The sequence below is a fragment of the Odocoileus virginianus genome, chromosome 2 (genome assembly GCF_023699985.2).
Source record: "Odocoileus virginianus isolate 20LAN1187 ecotype Illinois chromosome 2, Ovbor_1.2, whole genome shotgun sequence".
Taxonomy (NCBI): domain Eukaryota; kingdom Metazoa; phylum Chordata; class Mammalia; order Artiodactyla; family Cervidae; genus Odocoileus; species Odocoileus virginianus.
In genome coordinates, this window is record NC_069675.1 from 45,910,451 (window position 1) to 45,932,523 (window position 22,073).

The 22,073-nt window shown below is 42.1% G+C and overlaps 1 protein-coding gene across 2 annotated transcripts in view; it reads right to left on the reverse strand.

Annotated features, from left to right (window-relative positions):
• Positions 1-22,073, reverse strand: part of RMND5A (required for meiotic nuclear division 5 homolog A) — a 61,991-nt gene that overhangs the window by 34,135 nt on the left and 5,783 nt on the right. The window contains exon 2 of one of the 2 annotated variants that reach the window (XM_020889472.2): positions 7,658-7,800. The exons of the other annotated variant lie outside the window; for it this stretch is intronic. Within the exon in view, the coding sequence (XP_020745131.1) occupies positions 7,658-7,800 (143 nt within the window). The remainder of the gene's footprint in view (positions 1-7,657; positions 7,801-22,073) is intronic. 2 annotated transcript variants of the gene reach the window in all.

Here is a 22,073-nt window from a genome sequence, read left to right on the forward strand (position 1 = left end):
TGTTGCATCAGAGCAAGGATCAGTTCCAGGCCCTGTTGCTAGGTAACCAAACTCATCTGCATGGCTGCCCAGGAAATCTGCAGCATCGCAAACCAGCCAAGAAGTAGACAGTGAAGAGAAACACCTGTCTATTAGCACTTCTGTTTTACTACATTTTTCCTTTTATAAAGGAAAAGAAAAGAAAAAGCATGGAAGGATGTTCTTAATGTGAAGGCACATTCTCAAAATATAAAAAGCACACATTCAAGGGTGTGTCTGTCTAGAGAAGATATTACAGCTTAAAAAGAGAAATCCAGGACACACAAATTTGTTTTTTTTTCTTTTTTTTTTTTTCCATTTATTTTTATTCGTTGGAGGCTAATTACTTTACATCATTACAGTAGTTTTTGTCATACATTGAAATGAATTAGCCATGGATTTACATGTATTCCCCATCCCGGTCCCCCCTCCCACCTCCCTCTCCACCCAATCCCTCTGGGTCTTCCCAGTGCACCAGGCCCGAGCACTTGTCTCATGCACCCAACCTGGGCTGGTGATCTGTTTCACCCTAGATAATATACATGTTTCAATGCTGTTCTCTTGAAACATCCCACCCAGGCCTTCTCCCAGAGTCCACAAGTCTGTTCTATACATCTGAGTCTCTTTTTCTGTTTTGCATACAGGGTTATTGTTATCATCTTTCTAAATTCCATATATATGTGTTAGTATACTATAATGGTCTTTATCTTTCTGGCTTACTTCGCTCTGTATAATGGGCTCCAGTTTCATCCATCTCATTAGAACTGATTCAAATGAATTCTTTTTAATGGCTGAGTAATATTCCATGGTGTATATGTACCACAGCTTCCTCATCCATTCGTCTGCTGATGGGCATCTGGGTTGCTTCCATGCAGGACACACAAATTTGTATACCATCTCATGTACTTTTAGTATCATTCACATTTTTAATGGATTAAAGGTTTTAAAATCTGGAAGCTAGGCAGAGGAGAAGTAAATAACTTAGACGATCCTCACAAGACTATGAAATCTAAACAAACCATCCTATCTGTTTGCTTAAACATGCTTACGAACTGACTAGATTTAAGGACTGCCTTTCACTGTTCACCATCCAAAATCAATCCCTTTCTGAAATACATTTTATGAAATTATAATTATTAAGTAGTGACAAAAGAAGTACATGATAAAACTCAGTATTTGATTTAATGCCTAAGTGCCAACTCTTTTTTAAAATATTTATTTATCTGACTACATCAGGTCTTAGTTGCAGAATGAGAACTATTAAGTTGTGGCATGTGGGATCCAGTTCCCTGACCAGGGATGGAACCCAGGCCCCCTGCATTGGGAGCAAGGAGTCTTACCCACTAGGCCACCAGGGAAGTGGTGGCCAATTCTTTAATACTGCTAATTTTTAAAAAACTTCTCCATTGACTTTGGTAGAAAAACTGGTATGTGACCCTAACAATGTGCTCTTGTTGCACCTACCAGGAATCAATTTCCCTTCCAAGCACCTAGCTAATCTGGTTTAGAAGTGAAAGGGGTATTGCAGAGAACATTTAACTGAGAAGACGACCTGGACTCTGGCTCCAAGCAGCTTGGGAAAAGTTATCTACTACTTCACACAAAACAAAAAAGAGATACTAAGCAAACACTGGACAGTGACAAGTAAAAGAATGAGATTAGAACACCCTAACATCATACACAAAAATAAACTCAAAATGGATTAAAGACCTGAATGCACCAAGGCCAGATACTATAGAACTTAAGAGGAGAACACAGGCAAAACACTCTTGACATAAATCACAGAAAAATCGTTTTCAATTTACTGCCTAAAGTAATGAAAATGAAAACAAATGGGACCTAATTAAGCTCAAAAGCTTTTGTAGAGCAAAGGAAACCAAAAACAAAGGGACAACCCTCAGAATGGGAGAAAATATGAGATTTTTACTAAATGTATTACTAGTAACTTTTTTAGGGGGTGTGGTTAGCCTGTTTTATTTTTAGGGAATTCATTCCTAGCTTCTAATCACTGGGATCTTTTTACAGCTTTGTTAGCCATTTCTTTTCAGTAATTATGAAAATCCTACCCAATACATGTGTCAAACTATCTGCCTATATTTCAAACTCAGTTCTTTATCGCCTTGCTCAGAGTAAGCTTTCTAGACTTTTTCATTTCCCTCCTTGATGAAGGGTAACTTATCTCTACTACATAAGGATTTATCCATTACATATTAATAGTACTTGACCTCGCCCATTCTAACTGTTGTTTAAGGCTAAACGCAAAAAATTTTCTCCTGCCATTACTTTTTTCTCCTCTTACACCCCAGTAAGACCTATATAAAAGGTTCACTCAGAACTATTTTACAATGTTCTCTATTTCATTTTTTATAGCCTTACGCCATTTTTTTTAACACAGTCATCATTTTGCCTCATCAACGCATATGCTCCATCTAGTGGCAGAAGATCAGTTTAGGAAAAGTGGTTTACAAAAAGGGGTTTCTTTTAACCATTATTTGCCGCCTTAAAACATGACCAGCCCTGCAATGGCCTGGTACAGTACAGTGTTTAAGAACAAACTCTTGAGTGAAACCTTTTCCTGAACCTTGATCTACCACTTGCATACCTTGGGGTATGTTACTTAATATTCTGAATCTTAATTTCCTCACATGTGAAAAGGGAATAATGTGCTTGTGTCATGGGCTACTGGAGAAGGAAATGGCAACCCAGTCCAGTATTCCTGTCTGGAGAATTCCATGGAGAGAGGAGCCTGGCAGACTACAGTCCATGCAGTTGCAAAGAGTCGGACACAACTGAGCAACTAACACACATCATGGGCTATGCGTGTGTGTGCGTGCTAAGTCGCTTCAGTCGTGTCCGACTCCTTGTGACCCTGTGGCATATAGCCCATCAGGCTCCTCTGTCCATGGGATTTTCCAGACAAGAATACTGGAGTGGGCTGCCATGCCTTCCTCCAGGGGATCTTCCCGATCCAGGGATCAAACTGGAGTTTCTTATGTCTTCTGCATTGGCAGATGGATTCTTTTAATACTAGCGTCACCTGGGAAGCCCTCTAAATGTATGTAATGCTCTCAGCTCAGTGTGTGGAACATGATCAATACGCCGTACTGACAGCTATATTTTTTGTCTTCTCCTTAGTCTAATTTCATCCTATTTAAGGAGGGTATGTAAATCCTCAAATGTTTTTTTATCATTCCCTCCCTTTTACCCCTAATCTCCTTGGATCAAATCTTTAGGCCTTCCATCACTGCCTTTTCCCCAGCCTGACCTTGCCTGACAGGGGCAGCCACTCCCATTAAGTCAGTCCCTCAGAGTCTTTAACAGGAGTTGAGCATTTTCTCAGCTGTTCAGTTCCTTTCCTGGCCCCACAGAAGACCACACCTCACTGCTCTGCTGTGCTAAATCTTACCCACTCTCACAAGTCAAATGTAAAAATATCAACTCCAGGGATTTCCCCAGTGATCCAGTGGTTAAGATGCTGCCTTCCAAAGCGGGGGGGGGGCGGGGGGGGGGGGGGGGGGCAGCGAAGGTTCAATCCCTGGTCAGGGAACTAAGATCCCATATGCCTTGTGAGGTGGCCAAAAAAATAAACAATTTTTTAAAAATTAAAAACAACAAAATGGAACTTCCCTGGTGGCACAGTGGATAGGAATCTGCCTGCCAATGCAGGGGACACAGGTTCAATCCCTGGTCTGGGAAGATTCCACATGCCTCAGAGCAACTAAGCCCACATGCCACAACTACTGAGCCTGCATGCTGCAACTACCGAAGCCCGAGTGCCAAGAGTCCGTGCTCTGAAACCAGAGAAACCACCACAATGAGGAGTCCTCACACCACAATGAAGAGTAGCCCCCACTTGCTGCAACTAGAGAAAGCCACTCGCAGCAACGAAGACCCAGAGCAGCCAAAAATAAATGAATGAATAAATAAAATAAAATATAAACTCCACAACCTTAATCAAGAACTCAGTGATTATCTTTACTTCTTATTAGTAAGGAAAGTCTGTCCTAAGCAAACTTAATGTTGCCTCAGAATCTTTCCAGTTCTTTGACATGTACAAAAAGCACCCTTACACGAATGAACCACACCAGTTTTCTAAAGAACATGTACAATGTTTTTCGCTTTCAATTGTCCCACAGCAAATGTTACTTAAATCTTAGCATTATTTCATCCACCCACACACAAAAGTCTAAAGCAGTAATTATTTTTACTGACTTTTCTTACTTAGGAATTAAGCTTAAAAAAAGTCAAAAGACTAAGTAAAACACTAAATAAAATATCCTAAATAGGAAACAATTCTAGATTTTCTTAAAAATAGAGAAGGAAATAAAAAACACATTTGGTTTTACTAAAAGAAAAAAAACAAAACATTTTTTTGGCTACAGAACCCAGTGGTTGATATTTATTTTAAATTGTGATTATACTACAGACATCTGAAAACTGTTAACACATTAAAGCAGAAATCTTAAATAATTTTTTATGTTGGCAATAATTAAAAGCCAGAAAGTGTCTTGCCTAACATCATAAACTTTTCTGCATACGTTTTCAGGGAAGTGATGACTAAAAAAGTTTAAAGGAAGCATTGAAACATTAAAGGAAAAAATAAAATTTTTAAGCATGTCAAAAATTTACTCAAGTTCCTCACTCAACAACCAGCTTGCTCATATACGAGTCACCAGCTTCCTTATTGTCTTCCTCTCGGCAGGGTGGGAACATGTGCCCACAACATGGTGCTCACAGGCTGCCGGACGACATTCCAGTTTATTACTCAGGTTGTTTACTGTGATACTTAAAGGCTTAAGCCACAGTGGCTTCAGCTTCATCCTGTTTGTTCGCCAACGCACGAGTCCACCCAGCCTTTGTGACAGGTGGCCCCGGAAGCTTGCACAAATTTACGAGGTGCAAGCTAGAAGGGCAGGAAGACTTTACAAACCAATGGAATCATGGACAACATCAGTCAACACAGAATTCCTCAGGTGCGCGAGAAGCTCATGTACAAGGTCTAGGTAGTTCCAGTGGGGTAACAGTTTCCTTTACAGCTAAGGCTAAGTAGATGCCGCCCCTTAGATGCCTTCCCACAAAAAGGAAGAGAATACACTGAAAAATGTTATAGAACTCCACTAAGACATCCAAGCTTTCGGCTGTGCCTCAGGACTATAATTCAACAAATGACCCCAGGATCAACTTAATGATGTCATTTCATGATATATCAGAAGAATCTAGAAGCCAGGTCACCTAGAACCTAAACTACTTTCACAGGAACATATAAAAAACTATGCCCCCTCCAAAATTACCTGTAAAAGCCTTTATAACTTCCAAGTACATGAAAAATATACTCGAAAGAGAAATTAATACATTAAAATATTTAATCAGCAATATTCACCTCAACTACCTCCCCACTAAAAAGGTCAGAATGTAGGTTGTTATTCACTATGTGGATCCCTTGTCGTCCACTTTCAAATAGATACTTCCATTTCCAGCACCAAATACATTTAAATGCTTTGTCTCAAAAATGAGCCAAAACATGACAACCCTTACGATTACGTATAAAGACTTGCCACATCGGGAAGAAGACATGTTTAGCAAGTCTCCAGTGGCTGGGGGACAAGAGTAAAAGAGAGCTCTGATGATAACTGGCTTCCCTGAGGGCTCAGACAGTAAAGAATCCACCTGCAATGCAGGAGACCCAGGTTCAATCCCTGGGTCAGGAAGATCCCCTGGAGAAGGGAATGGCAACCCACTCCAGTATTCTTGCCTGGAGAATTCCATGGAGAGAGGAGCCTGGCGGGCTACAGTCCATGGGGTTGTAAAGAGTCGGACAAGACAGAGGGACTAACACTGATCAGACAAGACATAAGCTAGGAAATGAGGACACATGGCCCCAACCAGCGGCAGTATGCAAAGCCCCATATCCCAGATCTTGGAGACCACACACGAGGCATGACTGCAAGGCCATCCCCACCTATTCCGGAATCTGGGGTCTTTTCTCTGACTGGCTGCTTTGGAGGCTTCAGCTACTCTCACTATTCTGGCATCTTCTCATCCTGCCTGTCCCCACACTGTCATAACTGCGGGTAGCCCAGTGCTCACTGCCAGGAACCTCTTGGGATCTGAACCATCACTAGAATGCCTTGGTCACTGGCAGCCACCAATATCTGAAGCTTCCTAAATACCACCAGTAGTTACTTCACCCTAGACACAGAGGGTTCCTCACTCACAGTGATTTAAGATCATCTCTAAAGCACTCCCAACCCCACTCTTCCAGAAGGCCCTTGAGTCAGTACACAGCAATAATCACATCAGGCACCAACTGAAGACATCCGACGCCACAGTCTCCAAAACGTCTGCAGCCGAAGCCACTTCCAGAGCTCTGCTTACATCCTCAGAGTTAACAGACAGCCCCCTCGACCTTGGAGCTATTTCAGAGGACACTCACTGCCTTCCAGCCCCTGCTGGCAACCGCCATCACAGATCCAAAAATGGGGCCGCTGCGGCCAACACCACTTCTCTGGCCTCTTTCGCTGAGTCAAAGCCCTCAGCACACTGGGCGCAGTGAGAGCTCTCCCAAAGGTCACTAACACCTCTGAAGGCCCAGCTACCCACACCATCTGCAGAGCCCCAGCCATTCAGTCCTGTCATACCGTACCTACAGGTTAGCAATACTTCCTTAAAAGCATCCATGTTACAGTTCTCACTCGGGCTGCCTTGAGTCTAGCCAGCCAACACTACCACTTTGTCAGATTATTTCTAACAGTTAGGTTTGTGCACGAGTTAACAGCCATTCTCAGGATTCCACGAGTTTCCATGTTACAGCTACTGTCCTCATGCATACAGATGGAGCAGCTCATAAGACATGTTTTGTTACAAAAAGCTCTCCTCAAAATTTCTTCCTACTCTCCCAGAAGTTTACAACATGTGAACAAAAATGTCCACAACCAGTCACACACTCCACAATAGCTGAAACATTCCTAGGTATCACACAGTAACCTTAAGCCACTTCTCTTGGGCTCTACTAAGACTAAGAACTCCAAGGGCAAAACTGCCCCAGTGCTAAAAATGGTAACTGCTTATAAGCAAACCTCCAAGTCAAAGATTTAAGAGATGTCATAAGAAAATCACTCAAGTCAAGTGGCCGGCTCTGCTGGCTAGCAACCAACCCACTCACAGGGCAAACAACACTGGAGCAAAGTGACCAGCAAGCACACAGGAAGACAAGGAGAGTAGGATGACGCAGGGCAGACAGACGCAAGCTTTGTTACTCCAATCATCCCATAACAGAGGCCAAGTCACACCCTGGGAATTACTCAGGAAGTAGGAAAAGTTACTTCTATAAACAAACTCCCTCAGAGTAAGTTAAAAATTTGGAAACTGACTCACCTTGACACTAGGAGTGGTCATCACACAAGAAAATGGGTTTTTAAAAAAAAAGGCTATAAAGAGAGATGGGTTTTGGTTTGTTTTTATTCTTGTTTTTTGGAATAACAGCAACACGGAACTTTAAGAGGAGCATAGTAACACCATATTACTAAAAGCAAGGATGAAAGAAACAGTATAAACAATGAGAAAGCTAATGTGATGAAAGCAGTCATGGGAAACGGTGGATGATGCTAGAACATACCAAACACTCCCGACAACACCATACCTTATCAATGGCTTTTCCAACCCGAGAAACGCTGCTGTGGATGTCTTTGTGGTCAGAGGCCAACTTCTGAACAGTATCCTTTATTCTCTTACAGCACTGTGTCAAGACAAGTGAAAGTGTCCCTGATAATTCAGCATCTTGACCTATAAAAAAAGAAAGAAAGAAGACTGGCTATTCACAAAAGCAAACCCAAAGATGGCAAGCTATCACATTGGCCCTCTGGAAGACGAAAAGGTAGACGTGAAGAAAAATCAACTGTCCACTTTGAAACAGACGGTAACATCCATAGGTGCTATTTTTCAAATGAACAGTAAGAAAGCTATTTTAATTTTTGTATCATTTGGAATATATTTTAAAATATTACTATGACATAAATCACTTACGTAATTACTAAATTGAATAATACTGCCAAGGCATTTTTAAGAAAATATGTCTAAGTGAATAAACTCACTTACTCAATCCACTTAAACTGTCCAAGTCATTCTCACAACATTTTATTACTAAATTTCCCAAGAAGAGAGAAGTCTAATTGCTTTATGTTCTACATAAAGAAGAAAAAACAAACTTTTTTTGGATAACATAAAGAAACAGTGAACATAGCAGAAAGAGTTTATATACGCCCACCTGTAAGCCTCAGTGAGCCATCCCTACCAGTCAGGGTGGGAGGAACTCTCTGGAACTTCGAGTTCCCAGATGCCGGCCAAGGGCCCACCCTGCAAGCAGGTCTTTCTAAGAATTAGCAGCCTCAGACTGGCTTGCAAGGTTGGTCTCTGGTGGGCATCTGGGAGTTTGGATTTCAGGAGGGTTCCTACCACTCTAACTGGTTAAGAATGGCTTGCTGTGCCTAAACTGTTTGTAAAATGTGGTTTGTGCTGAACTGCTTTTCTTCTGGGAGTCTGGAATTTTGCTATCTGCTAGACAAGAGGGTGCCTACATGACAGTACCCAGTAAACATCAGAAGACTATGTCTCCAAATGAGCCTCCCTCGGAAATAAACACTTCACGTTGTTGTTGTTTAGCCACTGTATCCAACTCTTTGCGACCCCATGGGCTATATCTGGCTGGGCTCCTCTGTCCACGGGATTTCCCAGGCATGAATACTGGAGTGGGTTGCCACTTCCTTCTCCAGGGGATCTTCCCTGACCCTAGGCTCGAACCTGTGTCTTCTGTATCGGCAGGTGGATTCTTTACCACTGAGTCACCAGGGGAATACCATAACACTTCATACTTGTTAGTGTTTGATGCTAGAGGAATTAAGTATGCCCTGTTTGACTCCACTGGGAGGGGACTCTCTGCAGCTTTCTCTTGGTTTCCTCTAGACAATGCCCTGTGTGCTTTTTTCCCTGGCTGCTTGTCTCGTACCTTTTTGCTGTAACAAATGTTAGCCATGAGTATGAGTGTGACTACCTGCTGAGTCCAGTGCCTCCTCCTGTATTACTGGAATCTACAGTAGTCTTGGACTGCAAGGAGATCAAACCAGTCAATCCTAAAGAAGATCAACCCTGAATATTCACTGGAAGGACTGATGCTGAAGCTGAAGCTCCAATACTTCGGCCACCTGATGCAAAGAGCCAACTCACTGGAAAAGACCCTGGTACTGAGAAAGACTGAGGCCAGGAGAAGAGGGCAACAGAGGATGAGATGGTTGGATGGCATCACTGACTCAATGGACATGAGTTTGAGCAAGCTCTGGGAGATGGTGAAGGACAAAGAAGTGAGGTGTGCAGGAGTCCATGGGGGTCACAAAGAGTCGGACATGACTTAGGGACCAAACAACAACAAAGTAGTCTTGGGGACACTTTTTGCTTGATAAATCAACAGAAAGTTACGACAGCTGATAGCCTCTTTCCTTGTGCTACCTCCTCAGGAAAAGGCAGCAGGAGGAAGAGAAAGAGAAGTCCAAAAAGAAATTGTTCTCTTTATTTGTATTCTCTTTGTCTCTCTGAATTTGTATTCAGTTATACTTGTCAAGTTACCTCAAGTATAGACCTACATATCCACACCTGTAAGCAACAGACCTAGCTCCTGAAACCTTACTGAGTGGTTCTTAAAACTATAATTTACATCAGAGTGACCTGGAGGTCTAGTTAAGACAAAGTAGATGGATCCACATCCCCAGAGTTTCTGATTCAAGAGGTCTGGGATAGGGCCCAAGAATTTGAAAGATAATAGCCCAAAAGTAAAAGCAGTCTTAGGATCTTCATTCATCTAACAGCTATTTATTAAGCATTCAATTATGTGACAGGTACAGCTGTGTCCAGGCAAAAATCCCAGCAAACCATAACTTCTGGTGAGCAAGATAAATACGAAGTCGGTCAATTACACAATATGACAAAAGAGGATACGTGCTCCTGGCAGGGGCAGGGGACCAGAGTAAAACAAATGGAGAGTGTTTGTGGGTTGAGCCACTGTAATCTTAAACAGGTGGACGTGGTAAGCCTCACTGAGGAAGTGACATCTGGGCAAAAACTTGAAAGAAGCGGGGGAAGGGTAGCAGAATATGCCACCCCAAAATAGCCTTTGGCATAAGGATGATCTTGAGCTGATTATTTCTGAGAAAAGGAGAAGCTCTGAAAACAGAGTAGAAGTGACCCTTTTGTAAGGGAAATTTAAATGTATAAAATAAACATCCATTTCTAAGGGTATCTCTGTAGGAGGAAGAGAAGAATGACTGCTGCTGCTGCTGCTAAGTCACTTCAGTCATGTCCAACTCTGTGCAACCCCATAGACGGGAGCCTGGGATTCTCCAGGCAAGAATACTGGAGTGGGTTGCCATTAAGTTCAGTTCAGTTCAGTTGCTCAGTCGTGTCTGACTCTTTGCAACCCCATGAATCGCAGCACGCTAGGTCTCCCTGTCCATCACAAACTCCCAGTTTACTGAAACTCATGCCCATCAAGTCGGTGATGCCATCCAGCCATCTCATCCTCTCTCGTCCCCTTCTCCTCCTGCCCCCAATCCCTCCCAGAATCAGGGTCTTTTCCAATGAGTCAACTCTTAGCATGAAATGGCCAAAGTATTAGAGTTCCACCTTCAGCATCAGTCCTTCCAATGAACACCCAGGACTGATCTCCTTTAGGATGGACTGGTTGGATCTCCTTGCAGTCCAATGGACTCTCAAGAGTCTTCTCCAATACCACAGCTCAAAAGCATCAATTTTTCGGCACTCAGCTTTCTTCACAGTCCAACTCTCACATTTATACATGAACACTGGAAAAACCATAGCCTTGACCAGACAGACCTTTGTTGGCAAAGTAATGTCTCTGCTCTTTAATATGCTATCTAGGTTGGGCATAACTTTCCTTCCAAGGAACAAGTGCTTTTAATTTCATGGCTGCAGTCACCATCTGCAGTGATTTTGGAGCCCCCCAAAATTAAGTCTGACACTGTTTCCACTGTTTCCCCATCTATTTCCCATGAGGTGATGGGACCAGATGCCATGATCTTAGTTTTCTGAATGTTGAGCTTTAAGTCAACTTTTTCACTCCCCTCTTTCACTTTCATCAAGAGGCTCTTTAGTTCTTCTTCACTTTCTGCCATAAGGGTGGTGTCATCTGCATATCTGAGGTTATTGATATTTCTCCCAGCAATCTTGATTCCAGCTTGTGCTTCTTCCAGCCCAGCATTTTTCATGATGTACTCTGCATAGAAGTTAAATAAGCAGGGTGACAATATACAGCCTTGATGTACTCCTTTTCCTATTTGGAACCAGTCTGTTGTTCCATGTCCAGTTCTCACTGTTGCTTCCTGACTTGCATACAGGTTTCTCAAGAGGCAGGTCAGGTGGTCTGGTATTCCCATCTCCTTCAGAATTTTCCACAGTTTATTGTGATCCACATAGTCGAAGACTTTGGCATAGTCAATAAAGCAGAAATAGATGTTGTTCTGGAACTCTCTTGCTTTTTCGATGATCCAGTGGATGTTGGAAATTTGATCTCTGGTTCCTCCGCCTTTTCTAAATCCAGCTTGAACATCTGGAAGTTCTCGGTTTACATATTGCTGAAGACTGGCTTGGAGAATTTTGAGCATTACTTTACTAGCGTGTGAGATGAGTGCAATTGTGCAGTAGTTTGAGCATTCTTTGGGATTGCCTTTCTTAGGGATTACAATGAAAACTGACCTTTTCCAATCCTGTGGCCACTGCTGAGTTTTCCACATCTGCTGGCATATTGAGTGCAGCACTTTCACAGCATCATCTTTCAGGATTTGAAATAGCTCAACTGGAATTCCATCACCTCCACTAGCTTTGTTCGTAGTGATGCTTTCTAAGGCCCACTTGACTTCACATTCTAGGATGTCTGGCTCTAGGTGAGTGATCACACCATTGTGATTATCTGGGTGGTTGCCATTACCTTCTCCTAAATCACAAGAAATTTTTATGAACGTTCAGACTTAGATATAAAAAACCTTATCCGTGTTTACTGTGCTTCTCCTGCTAACCTCCCCATTACTGGCCTAGCCACACCTACCTTTCTTTTGTCTTTAGCTGAAGCTGCCTGTAAGCCTGAGTTCTAAGCCACCACTCTGAGTTACTCACTACTCCCTGGAATACTGAGTACATCTCCCACATGCACATGAGGTATACATGTTAACAAACTGCTTTTCTCTAGTTATTCTGTTTTTTATTATAGGAGTCTCAGCCAAGAACTCACAAGGGTAGATGTAAAATTACATTTTCCTTCTCTACAGAGGAAAGCATTCCAGCATTTATGACAACCACTGAGAGAAGTAAAAAAATAAGTAAACAGAAGAATGTTTCCATAAGGTACCCAATTCAATATGGGATGGCCAAAACAGAAATTGCCCTTATTTCTAAACACAACTGTACAAAGTATGTATCAAGTGCTTCCAATTTCTAGTGATGCAGTTTAGGCTAAGGGAAGACCTGGTAAGCCAGGAAAAAATTTTAAATCTGTCTAAAATATGTCCTATACATACTTTGGGCCAAAAGAACCTAATTGCTTCAGTAAGCTCTGTTCTGGCCATTTCTTCTCTTTCTGTATCTAACCCTCATCTAACCTCAATGGCTTTATCTTCTCTTTGAACATCTCTGCCCACAGACTTACCCAGTCTTCTCAATTCCTAATGAATTCTGTTTTCTCCACCACTCCTCTGGCACAGAATCAAACACCATTTAACAATTTCAGATATATACAGCATCATCAGTCTCAACTAGATGTAAGAACCAAAGGGAAGACAAGTTCTTAAACTGTATACTCCACAGTCTTATAAACCCTGCACATTTGCAGGTGCTATTAATGTAAGTATACAGATTGATGGTAAATAAAGTAAGGGGGAGAAAACAGTTAAAAAGAAAGTGATACTCAACAAATGGTGCTGGAATAACTAGCTACTCATTTCCAAAAAAAGATCATATCATAGACAGAAATTAACTCAAAATGGAATGAAGATAGAAATTAAAAGCTGAAACTATCAAACTCTTGGAAGAAAATGGGTTTACTCTTGACCTTGGATTGGGTGATAGTTTCTTAGATAGGACACCAAAAGCAACCAGACGAAAAGATAATTAAATTGGACTTTATCAAAACAAGGGCTTCCCTTGTGGCTCAGCTGGTAAAGAATCTGCCTGCAATGCGGGAGACCTGGGTTCGATCCCTGGGTTGGGAAGATACCCTGGAGAAGGGAAAGGCTACCCACTCCGGTATTCTTGCCTGGAGAATTCCATGAACTATACAGTCCATGGGGTTGCAAAGAGTTGGACACGACTGAGCGATTTTCACTTCATCAAAACTTAAAACTTCTGTGCTTTAAACACTACCAAGAAAATGAAAAGAGAACCCACAGAATGGGAGAAAAATACCTGCAAATCATGCATCAGATAAGGGTCTAGTATCTAGTATACAAAAAGAATTCTTATAACTCATCAATATCAGGATGAATAATCCAATTAAAAATAGGCAAAGAATTTGACTAGATTTTTTTTCCCAATAAGATATAATGGGAATTCCTTGGTGGTCCAACGGTTAGGTCTTGGTGCTTTCACTGCCATGGCCAGGTTCAATTCCTGATCATGGAACTAAGATTCCACAAGTCGTGTGGCATGGCCAAACAAAAGATATACAAATAACCAATAAGCATAGGAAAAGGTACTCAGCATCATTAATCAATAGGGAAATGCAAACCAAAACTGCAGTCAGAAACTACTTCACACCCACTGGGATAGCTATAATGAAAAAAGGTAGATGACAATAATAAGTGTTGGCAAGAATGTGGAGAATTTAGACCTACATATATTGCTGAGGGGTGGTGCAAAAGCTGTAGAAAACATTCCTCAGAAAGTTAAACAAAGTTACCCTATAAGCCAAGAATTCTATCTGTAGGTACACACCCAAGAGAAATGAAAACATACATCCATACACAAACTTGTACATGTTCACAGCAGCATTTAAGAGCCCCAAAATGGAAACAATTCAAACACTCAAATGATGAATGGATAAACAAAATGTGGCAAATCCATATGACAGAGTATTATTCAGCTATAAAAAGGAAGGAAGCAGGAATATGCTACAACATGGAAGAACCTTGAAAACATTAAGTGAAATACGCCACACAAAAGGCCACATGTTGTTTGATTCTATTTATACAAAATGTCCAGAACAGGCGAGGAGATTCATAGTTGCCAGAGCTGGAGAAGTGTGGAATGGAGAATGACTGTGAATGAGAGGTTTCTTCCTGGAGTGAAGAAAATGTTCTCGAATTAGACAATGGGTTATGGCTACACAACTCTGAAGGTACTAAAAGCTAGTGAATTTCACACTTTCAAAGGGTGATTTTGTGGGATGTGAACTTTAATTTTTTAAAAAGCCTAACAAATGCAAACCGTAACATCTGGACATGTTTACTTCTACAGTCAGTAGACAACAAACGAAAGGTTAAGGAACACGGCTCAAGCTAGAGAGGGGCCATTTGGGATTTGCCAGTTGAACTTCGATGCCCCAACCGCAAAATCCATCGACATTTTCGAGTTTTAGTGACTCAGTTTGCGACGCTTATAAATCATAGATGTGAGGAAAGAAGGTCAATTAATTAACACTGAGTTTCCAGTGGGCCCCAAGGAGAAGAAATTCTACCAAGTATTTGAAAGCACAAGAAAAGTATAACGGCATAATCTGAAAGAGAACCCCAGGAAAGCCCTGTTCAGAGAGGATTCCACTAATGCAATTTCAAATGGATTTGGTGGAAAGCAGCCAAAGGTAAAAACAGGTTTGGAAATCACTGTAATCACCAAATCGACGGAGACCAAACTTCTAAGTCCTAAAGGGAGAGGCCTCATGTTCTTTTCATTTACTTGTGTGAAAACAAAACCTGCTTCTTAGAGAAACAGAAACCTGCTTCTCTATAAAAGAAAACTAACCAGATTCAGTTCCTAGAAGTAAAGCTGGGCAGTTACTGTGACAGCCATCTTTACCATAACAACCAGAGCTGAAGGTGAACGCTGGGATCCACGCTGGCCACTAGGAGAGTGGTCACTTTTTACCCAGGATGAAGTCCTGTGCCAAGTGTGTCTGGCAATGAGATAAACCTCCCTGGACTCAGGACTCATAGACAAGTATGAAAAGAAATCACTCACCTTTTACTGTCACCACAAACACTTTTTTTTCAAAGACTATTTTTTAAGATCAGTTTTATACTTACAACAAAATTGAAAGGGAGACACTGAGATTTCCCAGTATACCCTGCCTCTACAAATGTACAGCCTGAAAGTTCTTTTCTTTTCTTTTTATTTAGTCCATTGTCTGGGTATAACCACACTTTAGCCATTCATCTACTGAAAGACATCTTGGTTGTCTTCAAGTTTTGGCAATTATGAATAAACCTGCCATAAACATCCAGGTCCAGGTTTTTGTGTGGAGATAAGTTTCAACTCCTTTGGGTAAATACCAAGGAACACTGACTATTGCCTTTTATTGTAAGAATAATGTTTAGTTTTGTAAGAAAACACCACCAAAGTGGCTGTAACACAAAAGCACTATTTTTAAGGTCACTTTTATCATTTGACTTGACTCAACAAGCAAAATAATTAGTATGGCAATAATGATCTTAAATCCAAGTAAAGAGTCAACATACACAGCTGGTCTAAGTTAAAGATACTCTTCCTTTTAGGGCAATAGAATAGTACCTTTTACAAGCAAAATTTAAGCATGATATTCTCAGAAATTAGAATAGGCATGTGATGTGAAGTCACTCAGTCGTGTCCGACTCTTTGCGACCCCACAGACTATAGCCTACTAGGCTTCTCCACCCATGAGATTTTCCAGGCAAGAACACTGGAGTGGGTTGCCATTGCCTTCTCCAAGAATAGACATGGTCTCCTCCAAAATCAGACATCTGCCAAGCTAAATTACACATATGCGAGCTAACTCCTAAATTGATTTTACCTAGCTTTCCAGGTGGTACAGTGGTAAAGAAGCTGCCTACAATGCAGAAGACACAAGAGACATGGGTTTGATCCCTGGGTCAGGAAGATTACTTGGAGAAGGAAATGACAACCCACTCCAGTATTCTTGCCTGGAGAATCCCATGGACAGAGGAATCTGGCAGGCTACAGTCCACAGGGTCACAAAGAGTCACACACGACTGAGCAACTAAGCATACAACACTAATTGTTTTTATAGAACCCAGTTAAGACTTCAAGCTCTGCCCTTAGCTTCACTGCCTATCCATTTCAGGGTTTATGTCCATTAGTTACCTGGAGACAGTAAATTAGAAAAATATTTGCTTGCATAGCTTCTTGTACTTCTCTACCAGGGTTTCACACTGAACTGTAAATATTTATTTGTCTCTCATCCCTTCTACTTGAAGGTAGAAAACATAAGTATTTAATTTCCCATGTTTAGCATGGAGGCCAGCACATATTAGGCATTCAATAACTATTTACTGAATGAATAGAAAAACAATAGATTGTGTACTACACCATCTCAACTTCAAGGACAGGACTGATTCTAAAGAAGTCGTTGACACTGTGTAAAACAGGTAGCTAACTGGAAGCTGCTGTATAACGCAGGGAGCTCAGCCTGGTGCTCTGGCTCTGTCATGACCTAGAGGAGGATGGAGGGCAGGGTTGGAAGGCAGGTTCAAGAGGGACGGGATATATGTATACTTGTGGCTGATTCATGTTAAATGTATGGCAAAAACCAACACAGCACTGTCAAGCAATTACCCTCCAATTAAAAAAAAAAAAGAAGTCATTGACAAGGTGAACATGGATATGCTTGCAAGATACTAAAACAGAAAAACTTGAAACTCTAAAAAGTAAGGTTGGTATTGAAAATAATAATAAAGGGTTATTTCATACTGTATGTAGCAAACCATAGTTAGTGTCAGTTGCTCAGTTGTGTCTGACTCTTTGCGACCTCAAGGACTGTAGCCCAACAGGCTCCTCTGTCCATGGAATTCTCCAGGCAAGAATACGGGAGTAGGTAGCCTTTCCCTTCTCCAGGGGATCTTCCCAACCCAGCGACTGAACCCAGGTCTCCTGCATTGCAGGCAGATTCTTTACAGTCTGAGCCACCGGGGAAGCCCGAATAGCAAGCCAAACTGTCGCCTGCTAAGGTTTTGGGTTTCTCGTGAGCTACCTCGGCACTTAGGACACAGTAACCACTCAACAGAGATATACTCAGAGGAAGCAGGAAAAGGCACAAATAGAAAACACTCTCTTTTTTTTTCCCTAGAGGAAGTACACCCTGAAAACAAAATAAACTTTTTGGTATATTAACAGCTGGCAAATGTATATAGTAAAGGGAAGTATAGCATTTGTTCGTCCACCCCAAAGGCAGATTCACAGATGGGTATTCGGATCCACTGCACCAATCACAGCCGAGGGGGCTGCAAGTCCAAACACAAGAGAAGACAAATCACCTACAAATCACCTCAGTTTATCTTTGAGAGCTAACTGACACGGCACACGCTAACAGCCCTCCTGGAGCAGAGCGCCAGACCAGTGTGATGGGCACAGGGAAGGAACGGGCGCTCTACAGTAGCCTGTGAGGTAAGAACTGGCCAGAGAAGAAGAGGAGAGGGAAGATGTAGGAACAAGTTTCTAAATGTCTGCTAGATATTTTTAGGGGCTCCCCAGGTGGCTCAGTGGTAAAGAACCTGCCTGTCAATGCAGGAGACTCGGGTTCGATCCCTGGGTCGGAAAGATCCCCTGGAAAAGAAAATGGCAACCACTCCAGTATTCCTGCCTGGAGAATCCCATGGACAGAGAAGCCTGGCGGACTACAGTCCATGGGGTTGCAAAGAGTCAGACACGACTTAGTGACTAAACAACAGGGTATTTTGAGAGAGCCTGTTCACTCCCTTCAAATTCGAAATATAGAGAATTAATCGAGACATCTATTTATCTCTGAAATGAATGGGTGAACCAGATAGGGCTTCTTATAGCATTTGAATGTGGCCTTCTTATTTAAAAATCAAACCCAAATTTCTACCTTCCCCTCTCCTGAACTTCCCATTTCCTTTCTGGTTCTATAATAGTCTGTCATTTATACTCTGAACCCTAAATGAACCTTTGATTTTTCCAGCCCTTCTCTCCTACTCTGCACCAAGTCCTGGTAATTTCTTCCCTCAGGAGACTCCACGCCTGGGTCTCTACATCTCTACCACTACCCCAGAATAGGCCCCTGTTTCATCAGTCGCACATTGACAAGGAACCTTAACTCGTCTTCTTGCCTCTAGTCAAACTTCACTCCCAACTCCAATCACCCAAAATACTAACTGGTCTCAGATCATATCCCTGTCCTTTCCCTGTTCACCGCCTCCAACCCAACTCTTTCAGTATCTTCTCAGTTTACCACCTTCCCTGACAACCCTGACTCTACAAAACCTGAGTCCAACTTAATTTTCATCCTTCTATTTCCTCCCTCCCCACTCTGATCCTTCCCTGTTCCCAGGATACCTCTTGTACTCTCACTCCTCTGCATCTGTGTTCTCACCGACCTCCTCTCCTCGCACCCCATCTATCTTCCTACTCTCCTCACTCAGTCTCTGTTACTGAAACTGCCCACAGGTCAGAAGAGCCTGTCTCTGTCTCAAATCCCACCCTGTTGTTGGTATCCTTCAATCAGCATTTACCGTGTACACAGCCTCACACTGTAAAAACATACCGGGCTCACCTCCCCAACTACTCAGAATGTGCTTGGAGCATGAGGATGACTGCCTGTCCTCTGCAACTCCCACAAGATTGAGCCCAGTTTCACATGTAACTGGGGATGAGTAACTACTGACCAAGTGCTCTACATGGAACTGAAACAGCCCACCTCTAAGCAGTTCGTTCTAAGGGCTCCTTCTCTTCCCATTCTTCTAAACTGATAGCATTTACACCAATCAGAAGCACTATTATCTAATAATATTAAGTGGGCTGTGCGCTTAGTCACTCAGTTATGTCTGACTCTTTGCGACCCCAGGCTCCTGTCCATGGGGGTTCTCCAGGCAAGAATACTGGAGTGGGTTGCCATACCCTCTTCCAGGGGATCTTCCCAATTCAGGGATCAAACCCAGGTCTCCCGCACTGCAGGCGGATTCTTTACCGTCTGAGCCACCCAGGGAAGCCCTTTGATATTATGCTGTGTTCTATTCCACGGCCATGGTTTTTTCCCTCTCAACTGTAAAACTCTGCCCTCATTATCCATATAAAGTTCCTTAAACACTGTTATGTAATACTTTTTGAATATTCCTTACAGCGTTAAGCAGACCACTGGACACAATGGTAGTTAACATACACCAGTAATAAAGATATCTAAATCCAGTGTCTCAATTAAGACACTACTTAAAGGTATGGACCTTAAAAATAATAAGTAAACCTTGTTTTACAGAGTTCAAAGCCCTCATACTATCTAATTTCCACAACCCATGACATAAGTTATCAGTCTACTGAGGAGGAAAGAGGTTAAGTGAGATTGTAGAAGCAGTAAGGGCTTTCCAGGTGGTGCTGGTGGTAAAGAATCCACTTGCCAATTCAGGAGACACAAGAGATGCGGGTTCCATCCCTGGGTTGGCAAGATACCTGGAGAAGGAAATGGCAACCCACTCCAGTACTCTTGGCTAGAGAATCCCATGGACAGAGGAGCCTGATAGGCTGCAGTCCACGGGGTGGCAAAGAGCTGGATGCAACTGTGCATAGATGTGCACACGTGCACGCACACACACACAGACAGGCAGTGAAGTGACAGAACAAGGACTCAAATCCAGATCTCCTGAGCTCAAGGACAAAACTTTATGTTCTTCTCCACAAGCACAGACACATGTTGTCTCCTCAACAAGCCTCTACCTTCCTGGCGGACTGAGGCCATGCATACCATGCTTCTTTTTTAAAAAGTCTCTCTTTATCTCCTCCCAAACATCTTCGCGGACCAATAATAAGATATTAAATCTATATGGATTGCACAGATACAGCAAACTCATCAAAGAGAACATACTGTGCCCCAGGCCTCTTAGGTGGAGAAAGACTTGGCAAGAGAAGCCATATGGATTTCCCAATGTTCCCAAAGAACCACTTTGAGCTCAGCCATACGATCACTAAACCCAAACAGAGTGGAAGCTTATTTCTAAAAGCCTCAAGTGCTGCCAGAGATTCTAGTCTCTTGCTCTCTGAGCCGTTAGACTAGCAAGTGATCTAAGAAGGCCAGAAGAAATGCCCTGTTGAGAGTTATCACCTCCCCAGTATTCAACTTTGGGGAGTTACATGGAGTACCTCCAGTGCACAGGTCTCCAAGTACATAGCTTATGGCCAGGACTCCTCAGGTCTCCCCACAACTGCCTCTTGGGGTCATTTTTAAAGATTTTACAGATGATGAAGCAGGGTCCCAAATAAAAACAAGTAAGTTTCAATATCCCAAGTGAATAGCAGTCTGCCTAAAACACCACTTTCACTATGCTAACTACTAAGTGACTACAACATGAAAACAACAGAAATTTCTCTATTAACTCTAGTAAGATAGTATCACAGAAGTGCTGGCATGTTTCCCCCTTACCGAGGTTATTACCTAGAATTAGAAACTACTCAGGAGATAAGATAACCTTAGGAAAATGATTTTATTATACCAAGCATTAAAGTAATTTCAAGTAAGTTCCCAAAGGTAACATGAATCAAGCTATAGTCTCAGAGTCTACACATGAAGTCATACCAGCAACTCAGGGTTTGAATTATCTGAACGTTATAGTTAGAAGTCAAGGCGAAAGCTGAGAAGTAAAGATTGGGCTAATCAAGAAACCATCTCAAAGAATACTGTTTTCGATGTAACTTGCAGCTGGCTCAGCTACAGTGGGCATCTACCACTTCTGTCTGGCGCAAGTCTTCCTTTCTAGAACGCTCTCCTTTCTTTGAGCAACAGCAGGTCCCATGGTCATGAATCTGACACTGGGGAAGCACAGCCCAAGGTGGCTACTGGACTCCACCCAGCAGCCTGTTATTGATCTGAACTAGGACAATAAAAACATTCCCTGGTAATTCTGTTGGAAATACAGAAAACAGGCATGTCCCTGTCTCTGGGATTACAAGCAGTACAAGAATGACGCGAGTCCACAGGCCATCTTTGCTTCCACGTGGAAAAAGCTCTGCTGAGGATGAAGGCCATCATGGAGGAAAACACAGCCAAGAGAGGAAGAGAACAAAACCAGTCCTCATGACACCCTCTGTGCCCCAGGAGCCGCTAGCCTAACCTCAGCCTTTTTAGTTATGAAGTCAACAAAATCCATTTTAATTAAAACCATTCTGCCACCTGCAACCAAAAGGATCCTGAGTGATACAGCAGTCTGAATGAGTAAGGTGCCAAATGACAGAGTTAGCTCCTAAATGAGCCTGGAAAGGAGTGGCTGACAAAGTTAAATCTGCTTCTAAACCCAACTGGAAACACCAACGCTAGCCTATTATTATTATGATTCTCACCATCTATAAAACAGCACAAGTAGATCGGTGACTGGTCTATTGTCTTCTTTCAGAGTTTTTGAACAATGGCTATTGTTAATTCATATAAACTTTTTTGACCTACTTATCTTGCTACTTTCCAGATTAGATGCTAAATGCAGATACCAAATTTTATTCAAAACTTGAACGGCGTTATTCTTTCAAGAGTGTCTTATACTTAGCAAAAAGTTTAGTTAACAAATGGGGGACACCAAGGTATGCAGCCTACTCAAAGTACACCAAAGAATAAGGATGACTAAGTAAGACAAACCACTAGTCCACCAAACCCTGATCCTTTTACAATTAGTTCAACACAGACACTCAACACTGGTAGATGCTGAAAAGCAGAGAATCTGCATATATAAATAAACCTACTTTTCAATATATATATGTAACACATACAATTCAAATTCTAGAATGTAAAGTTAGTTATACCTAACATGTAACCCTGGACCTCTGGTTTTTTTGTCTCCTGACCCAATACTACATCACAA